The following is a 16,090-nucleotide window of genomic DNA, read 5'->3' as shown; positions in this document are numbered from 1 at the left end:
TGTTTGTGGCGTTGGCATTTCCTTTGATTCAGTAGATGGAGCTTGTTTTCCTTCTGGAAAGTTAGTGTTGTGCTGGGCTCAACAAACAGCAAAAGCAAAGTACCGGTAGCTGTTATTGCTGTTCCATGAACAATTGTGCGAGAGAGATTAGAGGAGTGCACAAGTGCTGCACTTGTGCAAATTATTGGGGCAGGATTGAGCTCATGGGACCTGCTAGCAGAAGCCTGCACAAGGACTTCTGCTACTGCAACAGGGCTTCCTCCTGCGTCCCTGCAGTTGGCTTGGGGGGGTGTCAGAAGGAAACCCCCCTAGAACAGCACACAGAGGGAGGAGAGGCCAGCTTGTTCTCAGAGGCGGAGCAAACCGATGGGGCTCCTGGAGAGGTGTGCATGCCCTGTGCCCAGGGGCGGGGCCAGCGGCCTATGGGGACGGGATGCTCCGCAAGGCCTCCTCCCACTCAGCCGCCCTACAGCGGAGGGGGAGGCAACGGGCGGACCGTTTGGGGCAGCGCGGAGCCTGAAGGTGCCCAAGCCACCGCGTCACTCTCAGGAGATCCGTGCGGCTCGGGTGCACTGCAGGCCCTGCGGTGAGTGCCACCCGGCATTTTGTCACCCCTCTCAGAGGTGACACCCAGGGCGGACCCCCCCCCCACTGCACCCCCCTTCCTCCGCCCCTGCTTGTTCCATCAGACAAGTAGAAATGTTTGTGCTGAATTCTTCCTCTGGCGTTTAGTTTTACTTTCCTTGTGCAGTGCTCTAGGTGAGGCATAAAATGGATCTCTGATCACTCTCCTTATTTGGGGTGTTAAACCAGCCACAACCTTGGGTCTGTATCCATCACTTTGGAAAGCAACTGTTTGAAGTCTGTCCAATCTGACTCATGTTTTGGTCCAAAGCGGTTTTGTAAAAAAATGAAGTTGTTTCACCTCATTCACTATAATGGGAAATAAAAAATGCAGCTGTCAATCCCTCGCCCCGTTTTGAAATAGGCAGGCATAGCAGTCCCTCCAGAGTGGATTAAGCGTGACAAGTAATGAGCAAACATGTCCAGGGGTTTGGGGACTGAACACCTTCAACTCTTTTTTTCATCTAAGAAAAAAGAAACATTTATCATTTAATTTTGGAGACAATTTGATGAAACCTGTGCCTTCTGAGCCATGGACCCTACCAGATTTCAGAAGAGCAGATCATAGCTGCAGTGGTTTTCTTCAAGGGTAGCTTTGGGGTGGGTAGAAAAGACTCCCTTAATTTCTCCATGTGTTCCATGGGCAATTAATACAAGAATTGCTGGAATGCTGCATATTGCAGTGTCACACCATGTGCTGGGGAGAGACTGATGCCCCCTTAGGCTGCCTCAGGGCAGCAACCTGAGCACACTCATATTTCTGGCCAAAATAAATGCCGGCCAGTCTTTCAGCACCCTCTCAGTCACTCCCGTGGTCAACGCCCAAAAGCTTTTCCTTCCTGCACTTTATGGTGCGATGTTACGTTCAGTTTGGAGCAATCAAATTGCAACAGCAAAAGGCTGTTACAATCCGAATCACAGCCCGCCATAGCAGCATGTCTGTAGGAAAAAGCAGCATTGAGAAACTGAGTTTGCATCTTGCAGAGTATTGTCTAGCTTGGCCCCCTGTTATTTTTTATTTATTTAACTTGTATACTGCCTCATACTTCAGGCTGTTTACAGTACTGCGGGGTTGCTATGTTTGTCAAGCAGCAAATGATATTAAAAGGTGATATATCGACAGCAGTCAACAATCAATGTGTTTTTTGGGGGGCAAATAAAGGGCACCATGCCCCATGGGCCTCAAAAAGACAGGATTGCAATAAGGAAGACACCTTAAATCAGTATTGTATTGCCTGTAAATTCACCCACACAGGTGGGTTTTCCCCCCCCCCCTTGTCTTTTTCAATTGTTCTGCACAACCACATTGTAAGTTCAGTCCTTTTTAATAGGTTAGGGATCAGAAAGCTCTTCCTACTGTTCAGTTGGAATCTTGTTTTTCCTTAACGAATTGCAGGAGTGGCAGAGCCCAATTCTGGCTCTGAAGGCCATGAAGGGGAGGGAGACTTGCATCTTTTCACTCCCCCACCAAGATCAGAATGGAGGTCACTCCCACCTGCTTCACTAGGAACCTTATGGGAAAAGTCCCCAACGGAGCCAGGGGACTCCTGCCCCTGCCAAAGGTTCCTAGCTTGCAGGGAGCCCAGTATATTTTCCCATCTTGGTGGAGGAGCAAAACCAGAGCCGGCCCATGCATGAGGCAAGAGGAAGTGACCGCTTCAGGTGGCCAAATCCACACGGGCAACAGATAAATCCTCCAAGAAATGCACAACCTGCTGCTGCCGTGATGGCAGTCAGGGGTGCCATCTTGTGACGCTCCTATGTTGGCCCCCCCCCATAATTTTTTGGGGGGAAGGCCTCCCCAATGTTCCAAGCCATCGGGGTGGAGGAGGCTGAGCGTGGAGAGGTTTCCACGGCCCCTGCCTCCTGTGGCTGCCGTGGAAACAGGCCCCAGCTGCTTCTGACATTGTGATGTGATGCCACGTGTGTGACATCACGCCCCCCATCTGCTTCGTAAGTTGGCGCCTCTGGTGGCAGTGACAACTGTGGCACACTCCTCGAAGGCTGGGTTTGCTATCTCCTTGGCAGCACACAGATCCACATTCTGCCTCTTGGTGAATAGGAGGTGTTGCTCATCTCTTCCAATGTAGATCTTTATTCCCCTTTTGTCCTGATGAAGCTATTCACGCACCACTTCTTCCCTGGCAGAGGGTGCCATTTTGTGGTTTGCCTCAGGTGCCATAATGTTTTGGGCTCTCCTTTCCATGCACCGTCTATGCAGTGAGAATCAGGCTTATAGATTTATTAGGAAAAACAAGGTGCATAGCTTTGCATCTAAGCACAATGACTTATCCCCTCCTTATGTGTCTCTTATTCATTCTTCACTTACTTTAACTCATTTTATGCTTAGTTAGTAGACAAAGCTGCTTTTTAAATTTTCAGAGCTTCGTTTTAATCTGCAGTTGGCTCAGTACAGCTAACAATACAGATAACGGCATAACTGATAATACTAACAATACAGGGTAAATAGCCTGATCATTCTAATCAGGAGAATTACAATGAAGTAAGGGGGACGCGGGTGGTGCTGTGGGTTAAACCACATAGCCTCTTGGGCTTGCAGATCAGAAGGTCAGCGGTTCGAATCCCCGCAAAGTCGGGGTGAGCTCCCGTTGCTCAGTCCCAGCTGCCAACCTAGCAGTTCAAAAGCATGTCGAAGTGCAAGTAGATAAATAGGTACCGCTCTGGTAGGAAGGTAAACAGTGTTTCTGTGTGCTGCTCTGGTTCGCCACATGACCACATGGAAGCTGTATGCCGGCTCCCACAGCCAATAAAGCGAGATGAGTGCCACAACCCCAGAGCCGTCCACGACTGGATCTAATGGTCAGGGATCCCTTTACCACACCTAAGGGGGACATAGCAGTGGTTTCTTAAAAAGGTATCCTACAAAGTCTGCTTGATTATTCTCCTTGGGTTCACCCTGAGAGCTTGTTTTAAAAATACAAGTTGAGCAAAGCTCAACCCAAAACATTCAGATCTTTTTGCGATAATCCAAGAAGCTCTCAGGCCCTTGTAAATACCGTATTTTTTGCACCATAACACTCACTTTTTTCCTCCTAGAAAGTAAGGGGAAATGTCTGTGCGTGTTATGGAGGGAATGCCTACAGGTGGCATGCCTACAGATTTTCCTCCTCTAAAAACTACGTGCGTGTTATGGTCGGGTGCGTGTTATAGAGCGAAAAATACGGTAATTATCCTTCTTGCCACTGGGATAATTCCATGCTTTTTTCTGCTGCTGTTACAAATAAACAGATCTGCAGAGAGCAAAAATGCCATGCAGTCACCTTTTTTATTGTCTTATGCTTGGGAAAGAGCTTTTGGAAGTTAGAATAGGAAATATGTTGGAGATGGGTACAAAGGAAAGAAAACAAGGCAGCAAGCCTTCAGTGACCCTTAGAAACAGACTTTGGAAGTCCCAAATACAAACGTCTTCCCTTTAAGGGAGAACACTGGGAGGCATAACATCTTGAGGAATATAAATTTAATGTCCGGATGCTTTCAAAGTGCCATAACCTAGTCGTCGTCATCGTCGTCATCATCATCATCTTCATCTTCATCGTCTTCATCAACATCATCGTCTTCAGTGTTTATCTTCCCAGAAAGTACATCCTCTATCCAATCTTCCAATTCCTCAGCTGTTGGGAGGTCATCATCATCTCTGATATCCATCCAGACACTATCAGCCTAAAAGAAAAGGCAGTGTAGAAAGAAAAATGAAGATTTGCTTCATGTAAAATAGCAGGAGAATGGGCCAAACTAAACATTTAAATCCTGATCTGCCCAATTATGTGTATAATGAGAGGTGTTAAAAGGTAAAGGGACCCTTGACTATTAGGTCCAGTTGTGGATGACTGGGGTTTTGGAGCTCATCTCACTTTACTGGGCAAGTCAGCCGGCGTTTGTCCACAGACAGTTTCCAGGTCATGTGGCCAGCATGACTAAGCCGCTTCTGGCGAACCAGAGCAGCGCACGGAAACGCCGTTTACCTTCCCGCTGGAGCAATACCTATTTATCTACTTGCACTTGACGTGCTTTCAAACTGCTAGGTTGGCAGGAGCTGGGACCGAGCAACGGGAGCTCACCCCGTCATTGCGGGGATTCGAACCACTGACGTTCTGATCGGCAAGCCCTAGGCTCTGTGGTTTAGACCACGGCGTACCACCTTCCAATTCCTTTAGGTGTTTTCTCCTCAGCTGAGGGAGAAAAGTGCTTAAAGGAGGTTGTGGGAAGGGTAAGCAGTGAGAGTCCAACTTTCCTTTTGGCTATCTGTCATAGATGCTTTCGCTGAGATTCCTGAATTGCAGGGGGTTGGACTAGATAACCCTTGAGATCCCTTCCAACTCTACAATTCCACGATTCTATGACTCCTCCCCCTTGCACTGCCTTTGCTCTAAGCACTGGCCCTTAAACTGTTCTGAAGTAAGCCCAGTTCATCCCCACTGGACTTTTGCTGAGTATTTGCAGAATCAGCCGTCTGAGATGTCCATGGAACAATACATGGCAATACAAACATAGAAAGTTACAATGAATAGAAATAAAAGTTGAATTTCCCTCCGCACCACATTCCTTTTTGTAGTTGTCACAGGACCCCAGCCACACCCCTGCCCATGGGAGCACCTCACCACACTCGTTTGCTCTCCTCTTCCCCAGACTTTCCCACTGTCCCCAGGTGGAAATTCTTCATTTAACCCCCCTGACAGCCTCCATGAAACAATCTACGCTCTGCTGGACCTCAAGAACACCTTCGTAGATTGGCATTTCAAAAGTTTACTTAAAAAATAAGAAGACTTTTCTTAGCGGGGGGGGGGTTAGCATGGTTATATGCACATAAAATGAGACGCGGCTGGTGCTGTGGGTTAAACCACAGAGCATAGGGCTTGCCGATCAGAAGGTTGGCGGTTCAAATCCCCGCAATGACGGGGTGAGCTCCTATTGCTCGGTCCCTGCTCCTGCCAACCCAGCAGTTTGAAAGCACGTCAAAGTGCAAGTAGATAAATAGGTACTGCTCCGGCGGGAAGGTAAATGGCATTTCCGTGTGCTGCTCTGGTTCGCCAGAAGCAGTTTAGTCCTTCTGGCCACATGACCCAGAAGCTGTACGCTGGCTCCCTTGGCCAATAAAGCGAGATGAGCGCTGCAACCCCACAGTCGTTTGTGACTGGACTTAACTGTCAGGGGTCCTTTACCTTTTGTGCACATAAAACATTCCCCAAAGGGCATGGGAAATAAAACAGGATAAATACATCCACCTAGTCCTATCTAAAACTCTTTTTCATTTCCTCAAATTCTTTTAAGTAAGATTATTTCAGTGGAGAGTTCTTAGGCTCTTCTGTCTGCTAGCAGCCCTCGCTTTTTCCTCCTGCTCCAGGCTAGAGTTCTTCAGCTCTTCCTAGATGCTGCTTCCCATCTCTGCAAGCACCCCCCCCCCCACCATCTGGATCCCTGAGCTACCCTTTTGGAATCTCAATCCACAAACAAACCAGACCACAAAAAGTTCACCTTTGTCTCAATTCCATCTACAGACAAGATTTCAAGCAACCCACACTTTACCTCATTATTTTTAACACCTCCTGAAAGGTTTACCTGCCAGACAAAGTTGGCTCCAGTAAAATAATAATAATAACCATAATTCTCAAACCAAACTACATCCCAGATTTTTTTATTTCTTTGTAAACAGGAGTGCATCCAAGTCATTCCCTCAGCATCCCAGAACAGGATGAACTGTTTTTAACAAGTGACAGTTGGCAAGTTCTATTCTACATTAGTTGAGGTTTTAGCATTGCCGTGGGTCCCTTCCAATTCTACAGTTCTATGAGGTGCTACCAATGACTCCCAATAAAAACCACTATCACCAAGAGAAGGGTTGTAAGTTGTTTTAATATTGTTTTTAATGCTGTCACCTGCTCTGGGACCTTAGCGTGAAGGGTCTGTTATGAATAAATTAGTAATAGAAAGGAGTATGGGAAACATGGAATAAAAAAGGAGGGAAACGATAAAAGGTATAAATGTAGGTGCCACACGGAGTCAGTTTATCATTGTATCTGGATTTGGGAGCAGACGGCCTCCAGTATGAAGTGTGGAAGATGGTTGGGAAAATAAAATGTTTGTAAAAAATTATCACAAGGGACACGGGTGGCGCTGTGGGTAAAACCTCAGTGCCTAGGACTTGCCGATCGTATGGTCGGTGGTTCGAATCCCCGCAGCGGGGTGAGCTCCCGTCTTTTGGTCCCAGCTCCTGCCCACCTAGCAGTTCGAAGCACTCTTAAGTGCAAGTAGATAAAGAGGTACCGCTTTATAGCGGGAAGGTAAATGGCATTTCCGTGTGCTGCGCTGGTGCTGGCTCGCCAGCTGCAGCTTCGTCACGCTGGCCACGTGACCCTGAAGTGTCTCCAGATGGCGCCAGCTCACGGCCTCTAGAGCGAGATGAGCACGCAACCCTAGAGTTGGACACGACTGGCCCGTATGGGCAGGGGTACCTTTACCTTTAAAAATTTATCAGATGTAAGAACACGATTTGCAAACAGAAATACAAGACTGCCCTCTTTAGTTTGGTGGTTCCTATAGTCAGTTATAATAGTTTGAACAAGATATCTCACTTCTGACAGAACAGTGCTCTGCCAAATTGCTGAAATAAATGTTTGCTTTTCAAATTAAGAGCAATTGACAGAATCGAGCAGATAACGCTTTTTCTGGGCTGCTCCTCTTCAGACTGCCGGCATACTCATGACAGCACTGAGTTTTCTGTGTCTCCCTCATGTCTTCCACTTGAACCGGGGAACCACCTATGGGCAGTTTGCTAATCTCACTGCTAGTGCTTCTCTAAGGGGCAGAGGCTGACTGCAATACAGAATATTTTACAATATTCAGCCAGTTTTATTTCTGTCCTTAAGAGATTTCAAAGCTCAAATTTAGCTCTTAGAATCAATTACGCAAGGCAGGAATATTGTCTAACTTATTCTGAAGTTCGACTTGTGAAACGTTCGACTTCCAAAGCACGGCTTCTGATTGGCTGCAGGAGCTTCATGCAGCCAATCAGAAGCCGCAGAAGCCCCATCGGACATTCGGCTTCCGAAAGAACGTTTGAAAATCGAAACACTCCACGTTTTTGATGGTTCGGGAGCCGAAACGTTCAACTCCCAAGGCGTACCGGAGCTGAGGGACAACTGTATCTGAATTTTTGTACCACTTTATTGACTTCGTGAATCAAAGGAAAGATGCCATAACTGGGAATTAGCAGGCTTTCCTCCTCCCCCCACTTGCTACTGAACTGACTTCCAAGCTATCTACGATGGATCAGGGTTGGTGCCACCACAACCATAAGTAGGACAGCACTCCTGAGTCTGAATATGTATAGGACCATCCTCAGCACGCAACTATAGTTCTGTCTCTGAAATAAGCAAGACTTAAGTTGGCAGAGGACTTCCTAGAAGTATACTGCAGTGGGATACCTGGAAGAAGAGAAGAGTATGGGTGCGCCAAACGAAGAAATCCAGTTTTTGGACTTTGGATAGGCCCCATGTCAGTTTGTCTCTTCCTTGAACCTAAAGCTACCAGGTACGTGAACTTGCTGATACTCACATCTGTGACATTGACCACACCAATCTGTGGCTTGAATAGGTCGATCTTGAAGGTCTTTTCCCAGTACACAATGAGCTGTAGGAGCAAAAGAAAAGGGAAGCATTTTGTATAAATATGGTGATTTATTAAGTGGTGCACAAATCCAAGTTCACCCAAATAAATAATGGGGCCTGACAAGTGGGAGACTAGAGGGAAAGAAAGTTTGCCATCTGTCAGAGCTGCTTGAAGATCCTAGCTCACAGAGGATCACGCTAGCCAGCGATCATTAAGTAAAAGTCTTTATTGAATTACAGTTTCCATTCTCACGCTGCTGCGGGCAACTCTACGTCTAGTAGCTAGATCGGCGAAGCTCCGTCTGAGTTCCCGCCCCGTGTGCACCAACTTAATATCCTAGCCTTGCTCCACCTTTTCCGCCTGACTGTCCTCCTCTGGGTCCCTCTACCCCCCGGGGCTTCTTTCTTCCGGGATTCTTCTGACGCTGACCCGGACCCTTCTGCCTCCTTGCGCCGGGCTTTAGGACCTGGCTCCCTTTCGGGGCTGCTTACTGCGCCGCCTTCCTCTGCATTTGAACTTGGCGCGCGCGCCCAACCTCCCACTTTCCTCTTAACCGTTTCTTCGCTCCCCGATGGAGGTGTGGCCACTCCTGACTCATGTCCTCCCTCCTGTGGTGAGCTGCCAGCGCTTCCCCCCTGGCTCCCTTCCTCTTCCCTGTTTCCTGGCGGTGACGCTGGTCCCGATTTCCAGCTGCTCTCCTCTGAGTCCCCTCTGGCTCTATCTTCCTGGGGTGCCCCCCTGGACTCCCCCCTTGCCCTGGCTACTGGTGCTCCTTTCTGTGAATCCTCTGATTCACTGGAAAGACTGGGAGATCTCGGGTCGTCGTCATCACTCATCTTTTCTTCTGCCTCCTCCCCTTCGCTCTCTGTTTCCTCCCTTGCCCGTGCCTCTGCTCCTAAACCCCTGACACCATCCAAATGTGTGTGTTATTTTTGTAAGACTTGGGCTGTTGTTCTCCATTTCTCGTTCAATATTTTCTTCCCCTTTCCTCCTTTGTCTCCACCAACACATTCCAGAAAGTAAGGGTTAATTTGAGCCAAGTACAGCTGGCAGAATGGTACTTTCCGTGCCAGAGTTCATCTCTAGGAGATTTGCCGTTGTAGAAGTAGATAGGAGGGTGCCTATGAACCTATCTGGAGCACTGGGAAGATTACAACAAAATGACAATAACGCCAGGCCATCGTACTCACCAGAGGAAAGTCGTCTGGGTCAATCCACACAATGCTCAATTCAGGGTTGTCGGTATTGTCTTTAGCAACCTGCTTGACAATTTCCAGGAATTCAAAGCCATCTGAAAAGAAATACGGTCTAAGTTCCTCTCATGCATAGGTGTCAGATCAGGGTGAGAACAGGATGTCCCAAGCAACCCTGCCAGGGGCAGAAGAGAATAAATAAAAAATATTGGCCCTCTGCATTTTCTCATTGCCATTCAACTGTCCTTTCTGTTCTGGACATGGGGAGTAGCCCGGTAATCTCTTCATTTCTTTGCCCATCTTCTCCTCTGCATGAAGAACCCGCCTCATGACTTAGATGGCATGTAAACAAAACATTACTGGAGCAACCAAGCCATGTTGGAAGCCCCTGCAAACAAAGGAGCTGAGCTGCGGGGAAAGGGCTCCTGTGAGCAGCAGTAGCTGGCTGTACAAAGTGCAGATTAGCTGGTGCCTCTGATATCACTGGCCCCCTTCCTCCAAATCCCTGAGGTAGTTTTGCAACTCAGGAAAAGCTGTACACTAATAATAATAATAATAATAATAATAATAATAATAATAATAATAATAATATTGAAATCAAGCAACATATTTGCACTGTTCGTAGCCATGAAATGCAAGAACTGTAGTCTCCGATAGATTTACACACTCTCACATAAAGGAAAGGTGTGTTCACAACAATTCTTTCAAACAGTAGTAGCTTGTTCTTGCATTTACGTCAGCAGTAAATTACTTCACATTTGTGCAGTTCAAACAGAGCCAAAGCACGAGGGAGCAAATTATTGCTGCCTTTACTTTGTCCCCAGGGTGAGTAGAAAAGTATCACTGACCAAGTATGAATCCTACAGACCTAGGAGGGTTAGAGATATCCAAGCAAATGGTTTTATTCCAACTCTCTTGTGTTCCTGCATGTAGGAAGGGATATGTTGTAATTTCCATTGATCTCTGAGCTCCAGAAAGGTGGACAAAGAAAGATCCCTTACCTGGGTCATCTTCTTCAGCAAATGCCACAATGTGAATGCCATCGAGGTCATCCTCCTGTGGACAAGAAACATGGGATTGGTGAGCGGAAAGTTAGGGACGACAGTGCGCTAGGCATGGGGAGATGGACCTGAAGATCGGTCAACCAGAGAATGTCAAGAAAAATCTATGATTAGAAGTGTTTCTAGAAATTAACAGAAAGATAAATATTGTCAGGGGTTCAGGAGCAGAGGCACGGGCAAGGGAGGAAACAGAGAGCGAAGGGGAGGAGGCAGAAGAAAAGATGAGTGATGACGACGACCCGAGATCTCCGAGTCTTTCCAGTGAATCAGAGGATTCACAGAAAGGAGCACCAGTGGCCAGGGCAAGGGGGGAGTCTAGGGGGGCACCCCAGGAAGATAGAGCCAGAGGGGACTCAGGGGGGAGCAGTTGGAAATCGGGACCAGCGTCACCGCCAGGAAGCAGGGAAGAGGAAGGGAGCCAGGGGGCAAGCGCTGGCAGCTCACCACAGGAGGGAGGGCACGAGTCAGGAGTGGCCACACCTCCATCGGGGAGCGAAGAAACGGTTAAGCGGAAAGTGGAAGGTTGGGCGCGCGCGCCAAGTTCAAATGCAGAGGAAGGTGGCGCAGTAAGCAGCCCGGAAAGGGAGCCAGGTCCTAAAGCCCGGCGCAAGGAGACAGGAGGGTCCGGGGGGTCAGCGTCAGAAGAATCCCGGAAGGAAGAGACCCCGGGGGGTAGAGGGACCCAGAGGAGGACAGTCAGGCGGAAAAGGTGGAGCCGGGCTAGGATATTAAGTTGGTGCACACGGGGCGGAGACTCAGACGGAGCTTCGCCGATCTAGCTACTAGACGTAGAGTTGCGCGCAGCAGCGTGAGAATGGAAACAGTAACTCAATAAAGACTTTTACTTAATGATCGCTGGCTAGCGTGATCCTCTGTGAGCTAGGATCTTCAAGCAGCTCTGACAAATATGAACAGAATCAACAAAAAAAAAATAGGCAAAGTTCAGTGGGGATCTGAAAATAAATGAGCAGACACAAGGTGGAGATACACTGGAAAGGGTTCTAAATGACTTGCCTCAATGTGCTAATTCCGCATTTTATACTCATGGCTCCTACCAATAGAATGTCATCCTTGTTTGGGTCCAACAGCAGTCAATAATGACAACCTTACAATGAATTCCAGTCTTCATTGTAGACTGTCTCTCCAGAGTGGTGCATGCTCTGGTCATCTCCTGCTTGGACTACTGCAATGCACTCTACGTGGGGCTACCTTTGAAGGTGACCCAGAAACTACAACTAATCCAGAATGCAGCAGCTAGACTGGTGACTGGCAGCATCTGCCAAGACCACATAACACCGGTCTTGAAAGACCTACACTGGCTCCCAGTACGTTTCCGAGCGCAATTCAAAGTGTTGATGCTGACCTTTAAAGCCCTAAACAGCCTCAGTCCAGTATACCTGAAGGAGTGTCTCCACTCCCATTGTTCTGCCCGGACATTGAGGTCCAGCTCCGAGGGCCTTCTGGCGGTTCCCTCCCTGCGAGAAGCCAAGTTACAGGGAACCAGGCAGAGGGCCTTCTCGGCAGTAGCACCCTCCCTGTGGAACACCCTCCCACCAGATGTCAAGGAAATAAACAACTATCTGACTTTTAGAAGACATCTGAAGGCAGCCCTGTTTAGGGAAGTTTTTGATGTTTGATTGTGTTTTTAATATTCTGTTGGAAGCTGTCCAGAGTGGCTGGGGAGGCACAGCCAGATGGGCAGGGTATAAGTAATAAATTATTATTATTATTCCTGTGATTGATCGGCAGGTTCCATGGTCCATAAGGCTCTTCCCCCACAAGTTATTTTTCTTGCATAGGGATAAAGTGTCCCAGAACACATATGGCAAGCCACTTATTTATAATGACTCAAGCAGACTTGGGAGTACATAGATTCTGTCTAAGACATGTAGCACAGTTACTAATCTGAACTGCACCTGAACAACCGTTGACTAAACATTGTATTTAGTCAATTCACCAACTCTCTCCTGTGGCCCAAACCCCAGCAATCGAAAACTCCCAACTGAAAACTCCAGCCTTTTTCACACAACTCCAGGCATGTTTAGCCTGGAGAAGAGGAGGTTAAGGGGTGATATGATAGCCATGTTCAAATATATAAAAGGATGTCACATAGAGGAGGGAGAAAGGTTGTTTTCTGCTGCTCCAGACAAGCGTACACGGAGCAATGGATCCAAACTACAAGAAAGAAGATTCCACCTAAACATTAGGAAGAACTTCCTGACAGTAAGAGCTGTTCGACAGTGGAATTTGCTGCCAAGGAGTGTGGTGGAGTCTCCTTCTTTGGAGGTCTTTAAGCAGAGGCTTGACAACCATATGTCAGGAGTGCTCTGATGGTGTTTCCTGCTTGGCAGGGGGTTGGACTCGATGGCCCTTGTGGTCTCTTCCAACTCTATGATTCTATTCTATGATTCTATGATTCTATGAACTCCATCATGTGGTCAGTGAATGTATGAATGGCAATCAAGAACACATCAGATAGTGAATATCAGCAAATCACTCTGCCCAACCCTGATTGCTCCACATTGTTGTCGTTTAGTCGTGTCCGACTCTTCGTGACCCCCTGGACCAGAGCACGCCAGGCCCTCCTGTCTTCCACTGCCTCCCGCAGTTTGGTCAAACTCATGCTGGTCGCTTCAAGAACACTGTCCAACCATCTCATCCTCTGTGTTCCCTTCTTCTTGTGCCCTCCATCTTTCCCAACATCAGGGTCTTTTCCAGGTAGTCTTCTCTTCTCATGAGGTGGCCAAAGTCTTGGAGCCTTAGCTTCATGATCTGTCCTTCCAGTGAGCACTCAGGGCTGATTTCCTTCAGAACGGATAGGTTTGATCTTCTTGCAGTCCATGGGACTCTCAAGAGTCTCCTCCAGCACCAGAATTCAAAAGCATCAATTCTTTGGCGATCAGCCTTCTTTATGGTCCAGCTCTCACTTCCGTACATCACTACTGTACTTAAACCATAGCTTTAACTATACGGACCTTTGTCGGCAAGGTGATGTCTCTGCTTTTTAAGATGCTGTCTAGGTTTGTCATCGCTTTTCGGAGCTAAATATGTATGGCTGAACACAAATGTTGGGCTTCCACCCCATCAGGGATCTGCACCATCAGGGTTTTCAATTATTTGAAGAACAAAAGAAGCCTTCTGTATATGCAGTTGCATGCATGTAAGGACTCCTTTTATGCATTCAACTTTATATGGCAAGATGGAAAGGCCAACATAGGAGGCATGATTGCATGGTTCTCCTGTAACTTAGTATGAGGGCTCCCACCTTTCTACAAAATTCTGATGGGTATAACATTTCAAAGACTGTAGAGAGACTCCAAGTCATTAAGGACCATTAAAGTGGCTTCGTACAGGTCGTGATCACCCATAAAGTTTGTAAGGCAACCAAACAATCACAGAAGGTTCTTTCTGGTGCTGCCCAAAAGTGAGACTTGAAGGGGACAGTTGGGGCATAGGAATGGGAGAAAGGAACAAAAAGATTCTGGCAGGGGTGTGTGTAAAATCTAATACGAGGAAAAGAGAATTGAGAAAGGTTAGCATTTAAAAAAAAAAAATCTGGGATGGTTTTCTTCCTAAAAGCCACAAGGTTGGCAGCAAGGCCTTGGGTATCTGGGCACAATGAAAATTATATTGGCAAAGGCCATCTGAGTTGGCAGTCAGGTTGTTTATTGTGCACCTGCTATGAATGTCATCTTGGAATTATACCATGGAAAACCCTCATGTTCCTTGTCTTCCACCAATCCCAGCTTTCAATTTCAATTGGTATTAATGCAAGAGGAAAAAAATCCATCTAAATGCTAATTTCTTTCCCCTCTGAGCCCACCAGTTACAGAACCCCCATAAAATGAAGAGCTAAAAGAATAAGTGGAAAACATCTCTGGGGGAAGGTGGGGGAATTGTAAGAACGAGGCTTTAGAGATGTTTGGAGCAGATTTACTACTGAAATGAGAGCAAAAATAGTCCACTGTAATGTGTGGTTTGTGTGTTTCTTTTCTTCCAACCCCCCCCCCTCGCCCCACAAGACAATTCAAACTGTCTTAGCACAAACACAATTCCAAAGTCGATAACTCATTAAACAAGTGGCAAAGACTCATCTCTGATGCAGTGAAGAAACCCGGGCTTCATTTTCCTAGCATCTCCCAGTGTGTTAGAGAACAGAGACTGCCATTCAACTACCAATGGATGGATCTGTCCATTTTGGTTTATCTGTGCTTCAAAATCCCCCCCCCTTGATTTCGGTTCACCCTATCTCTGCACATCAGTTTAGAATCAGTATTATTTTTTGAAGTCATCTGTATTCATCTTCATGTGCCTTTCTCCTAATGCAGGCATGTCCAAAGTCCGTTCTGGGGGCAGTTTATTCCAAAAAGCTCAACAACTTTCAACTTTGGCCGGCCCTCTTTGAAAAACGTTTGGGCACCTCTATAATGCATGCATTTTGCTCATGATTTTGCCATATATACATATGACAATTTCTCTTAGATTTGTGTACACTATTTTCATGAATACTGCCTTTGACTGGGGGGGTTGGTCCTTAAGGGTGCCCCCCCCCTGGTGAATGCTGGATAGCAGAGCTACACGAGTCCCAGGTTCACATACCCAAGCTTCAAGTAGCAAGTGTGTGGGGGGTGGTGGTGGTAATTTCTTCCCAGTTCTTTGCTGCATGGCTGCGGTTTGCAGCTGTTAACATGCCCAGGAGATCCGAGGGCTGTGATTCTTCCTTATGACATAAGTCACCTTCCCAGATGCCTTGGATTTGGTTGTAGCAAGCATAACAGTTTTACCATATACTTTGCATTCTGAGTCTTCTTTACTTGACAATGCAGCTAGACTAGATACTTTCTCACGAAAATATCCCCATCCCTACAGCTCCCAGTGCTCCCAATGTGTTTCACTTACCCAGGTCTCAAACATATCTTCTGGGCGCAGCTTGCGCAGTGTGGCTCTGAAAAGAAAGAATAGAGGCCTCAGTTTTATGGGTGAATCTGTATGGTGATTATGATTGTAGGATTCTGTGTAACAAAAGTAGACTCAGAAGACAGGAACTTCCACTGGCAGGCCTAAACCAGATTGACACAGTGGTCCATCTTTTTTTACAACTGCAGTAAGTCTGATTCCAAACCATACGGGAGCATCAGCAATTTCCATTAACACAAACAGCAACAACGTGGGAGCAAGGAGGAATAGACTCTATCCAGGCACAACATATCATGTACAGTGGTACCTTGGGTTAAGAACTTAATTCGTCCTGGAGGCCCGTTCTTAACCTGAAACTGTTCTTAACCTGAGGTACCACTTTAACTAATGGGGCCTCCCACTGCCACCGTGTCACTGGTACGTGATTTCGGTTCTCAAAGTTCTTAACCTGAGGTACTATTTCTGGGTTAGTGGAGTCTGTAACCTGAAGCGTATGTAACCTGAGGTACCACTGAATTTTTTTCTGTTGTGAGTCGAGGCCCCACCCCCGCTTGGAGAGAAAATAATACACATGGACACAAGTATTTAGGTTAGTGGGCTAAGAAGGCCACAAATTTATTGGTTACAGAATGTGAGTGGCATTGGCTTAGGCATTGGATCGGACAGACT

At 47.0% G+C, this 16,090-nt stretch overlaps 1 protein-coding gene across 1 annotated transcript in view; it reads right to left on the bottom strand.

The window, feature by feature from the left end:
* Positions 1 to 3,891: 3,891 nt before the first annotated feature.
* The window catches only part of CASQ2 (calsequestrin 2), a 31,336-nt gene continuing 19,137 nt past the window's right edge, over positions 3,892 to 16,090 (bottom strand). Inside the window, exons 7-11 of the mRNA XM_083481904.1 lie at positions 15,404 to 15,449; positions 10,445 to 10,499; positions 9,441 to 9,541; positions 8,197 to 8,271; positions 3,892 to 4,305 (exon numbers count right to left, since the gene is read on the bottom strand). Of these exons, the coding sequence (XP_083338030.1) occupies positions 4,135 to 4,305; positions 8,197 to 8,271; positions 9,441 to 9,541; positions 10,445 to 10,499; positions 15,404 to 15,449 (448 nt within the window). The 3' untranslated portion in view covers positions 3,892 to 4,134. The remainder of the gene's footprint in view (positions 4,306 to 8,196; positions 8,272 to 9,440; positions 9,542 to 10,444; positions 10,500 to 15,403; positions 15,450 to 16,090) is intronic.

This window comes from Podarcis liolepis, assembly GCF_965112155.1.
Source record: "Podarcis liolepis genome assembly, chromosome: 17".
NCBI lineage: Eukaryota > Metazoa > Chordata > Lepidosauria > Squamata > Lacertidae > Podarcis > Podarcis liolepis.
This window is presented reverse-complemented; position numbering and strand designations above follow the sequence as displayed.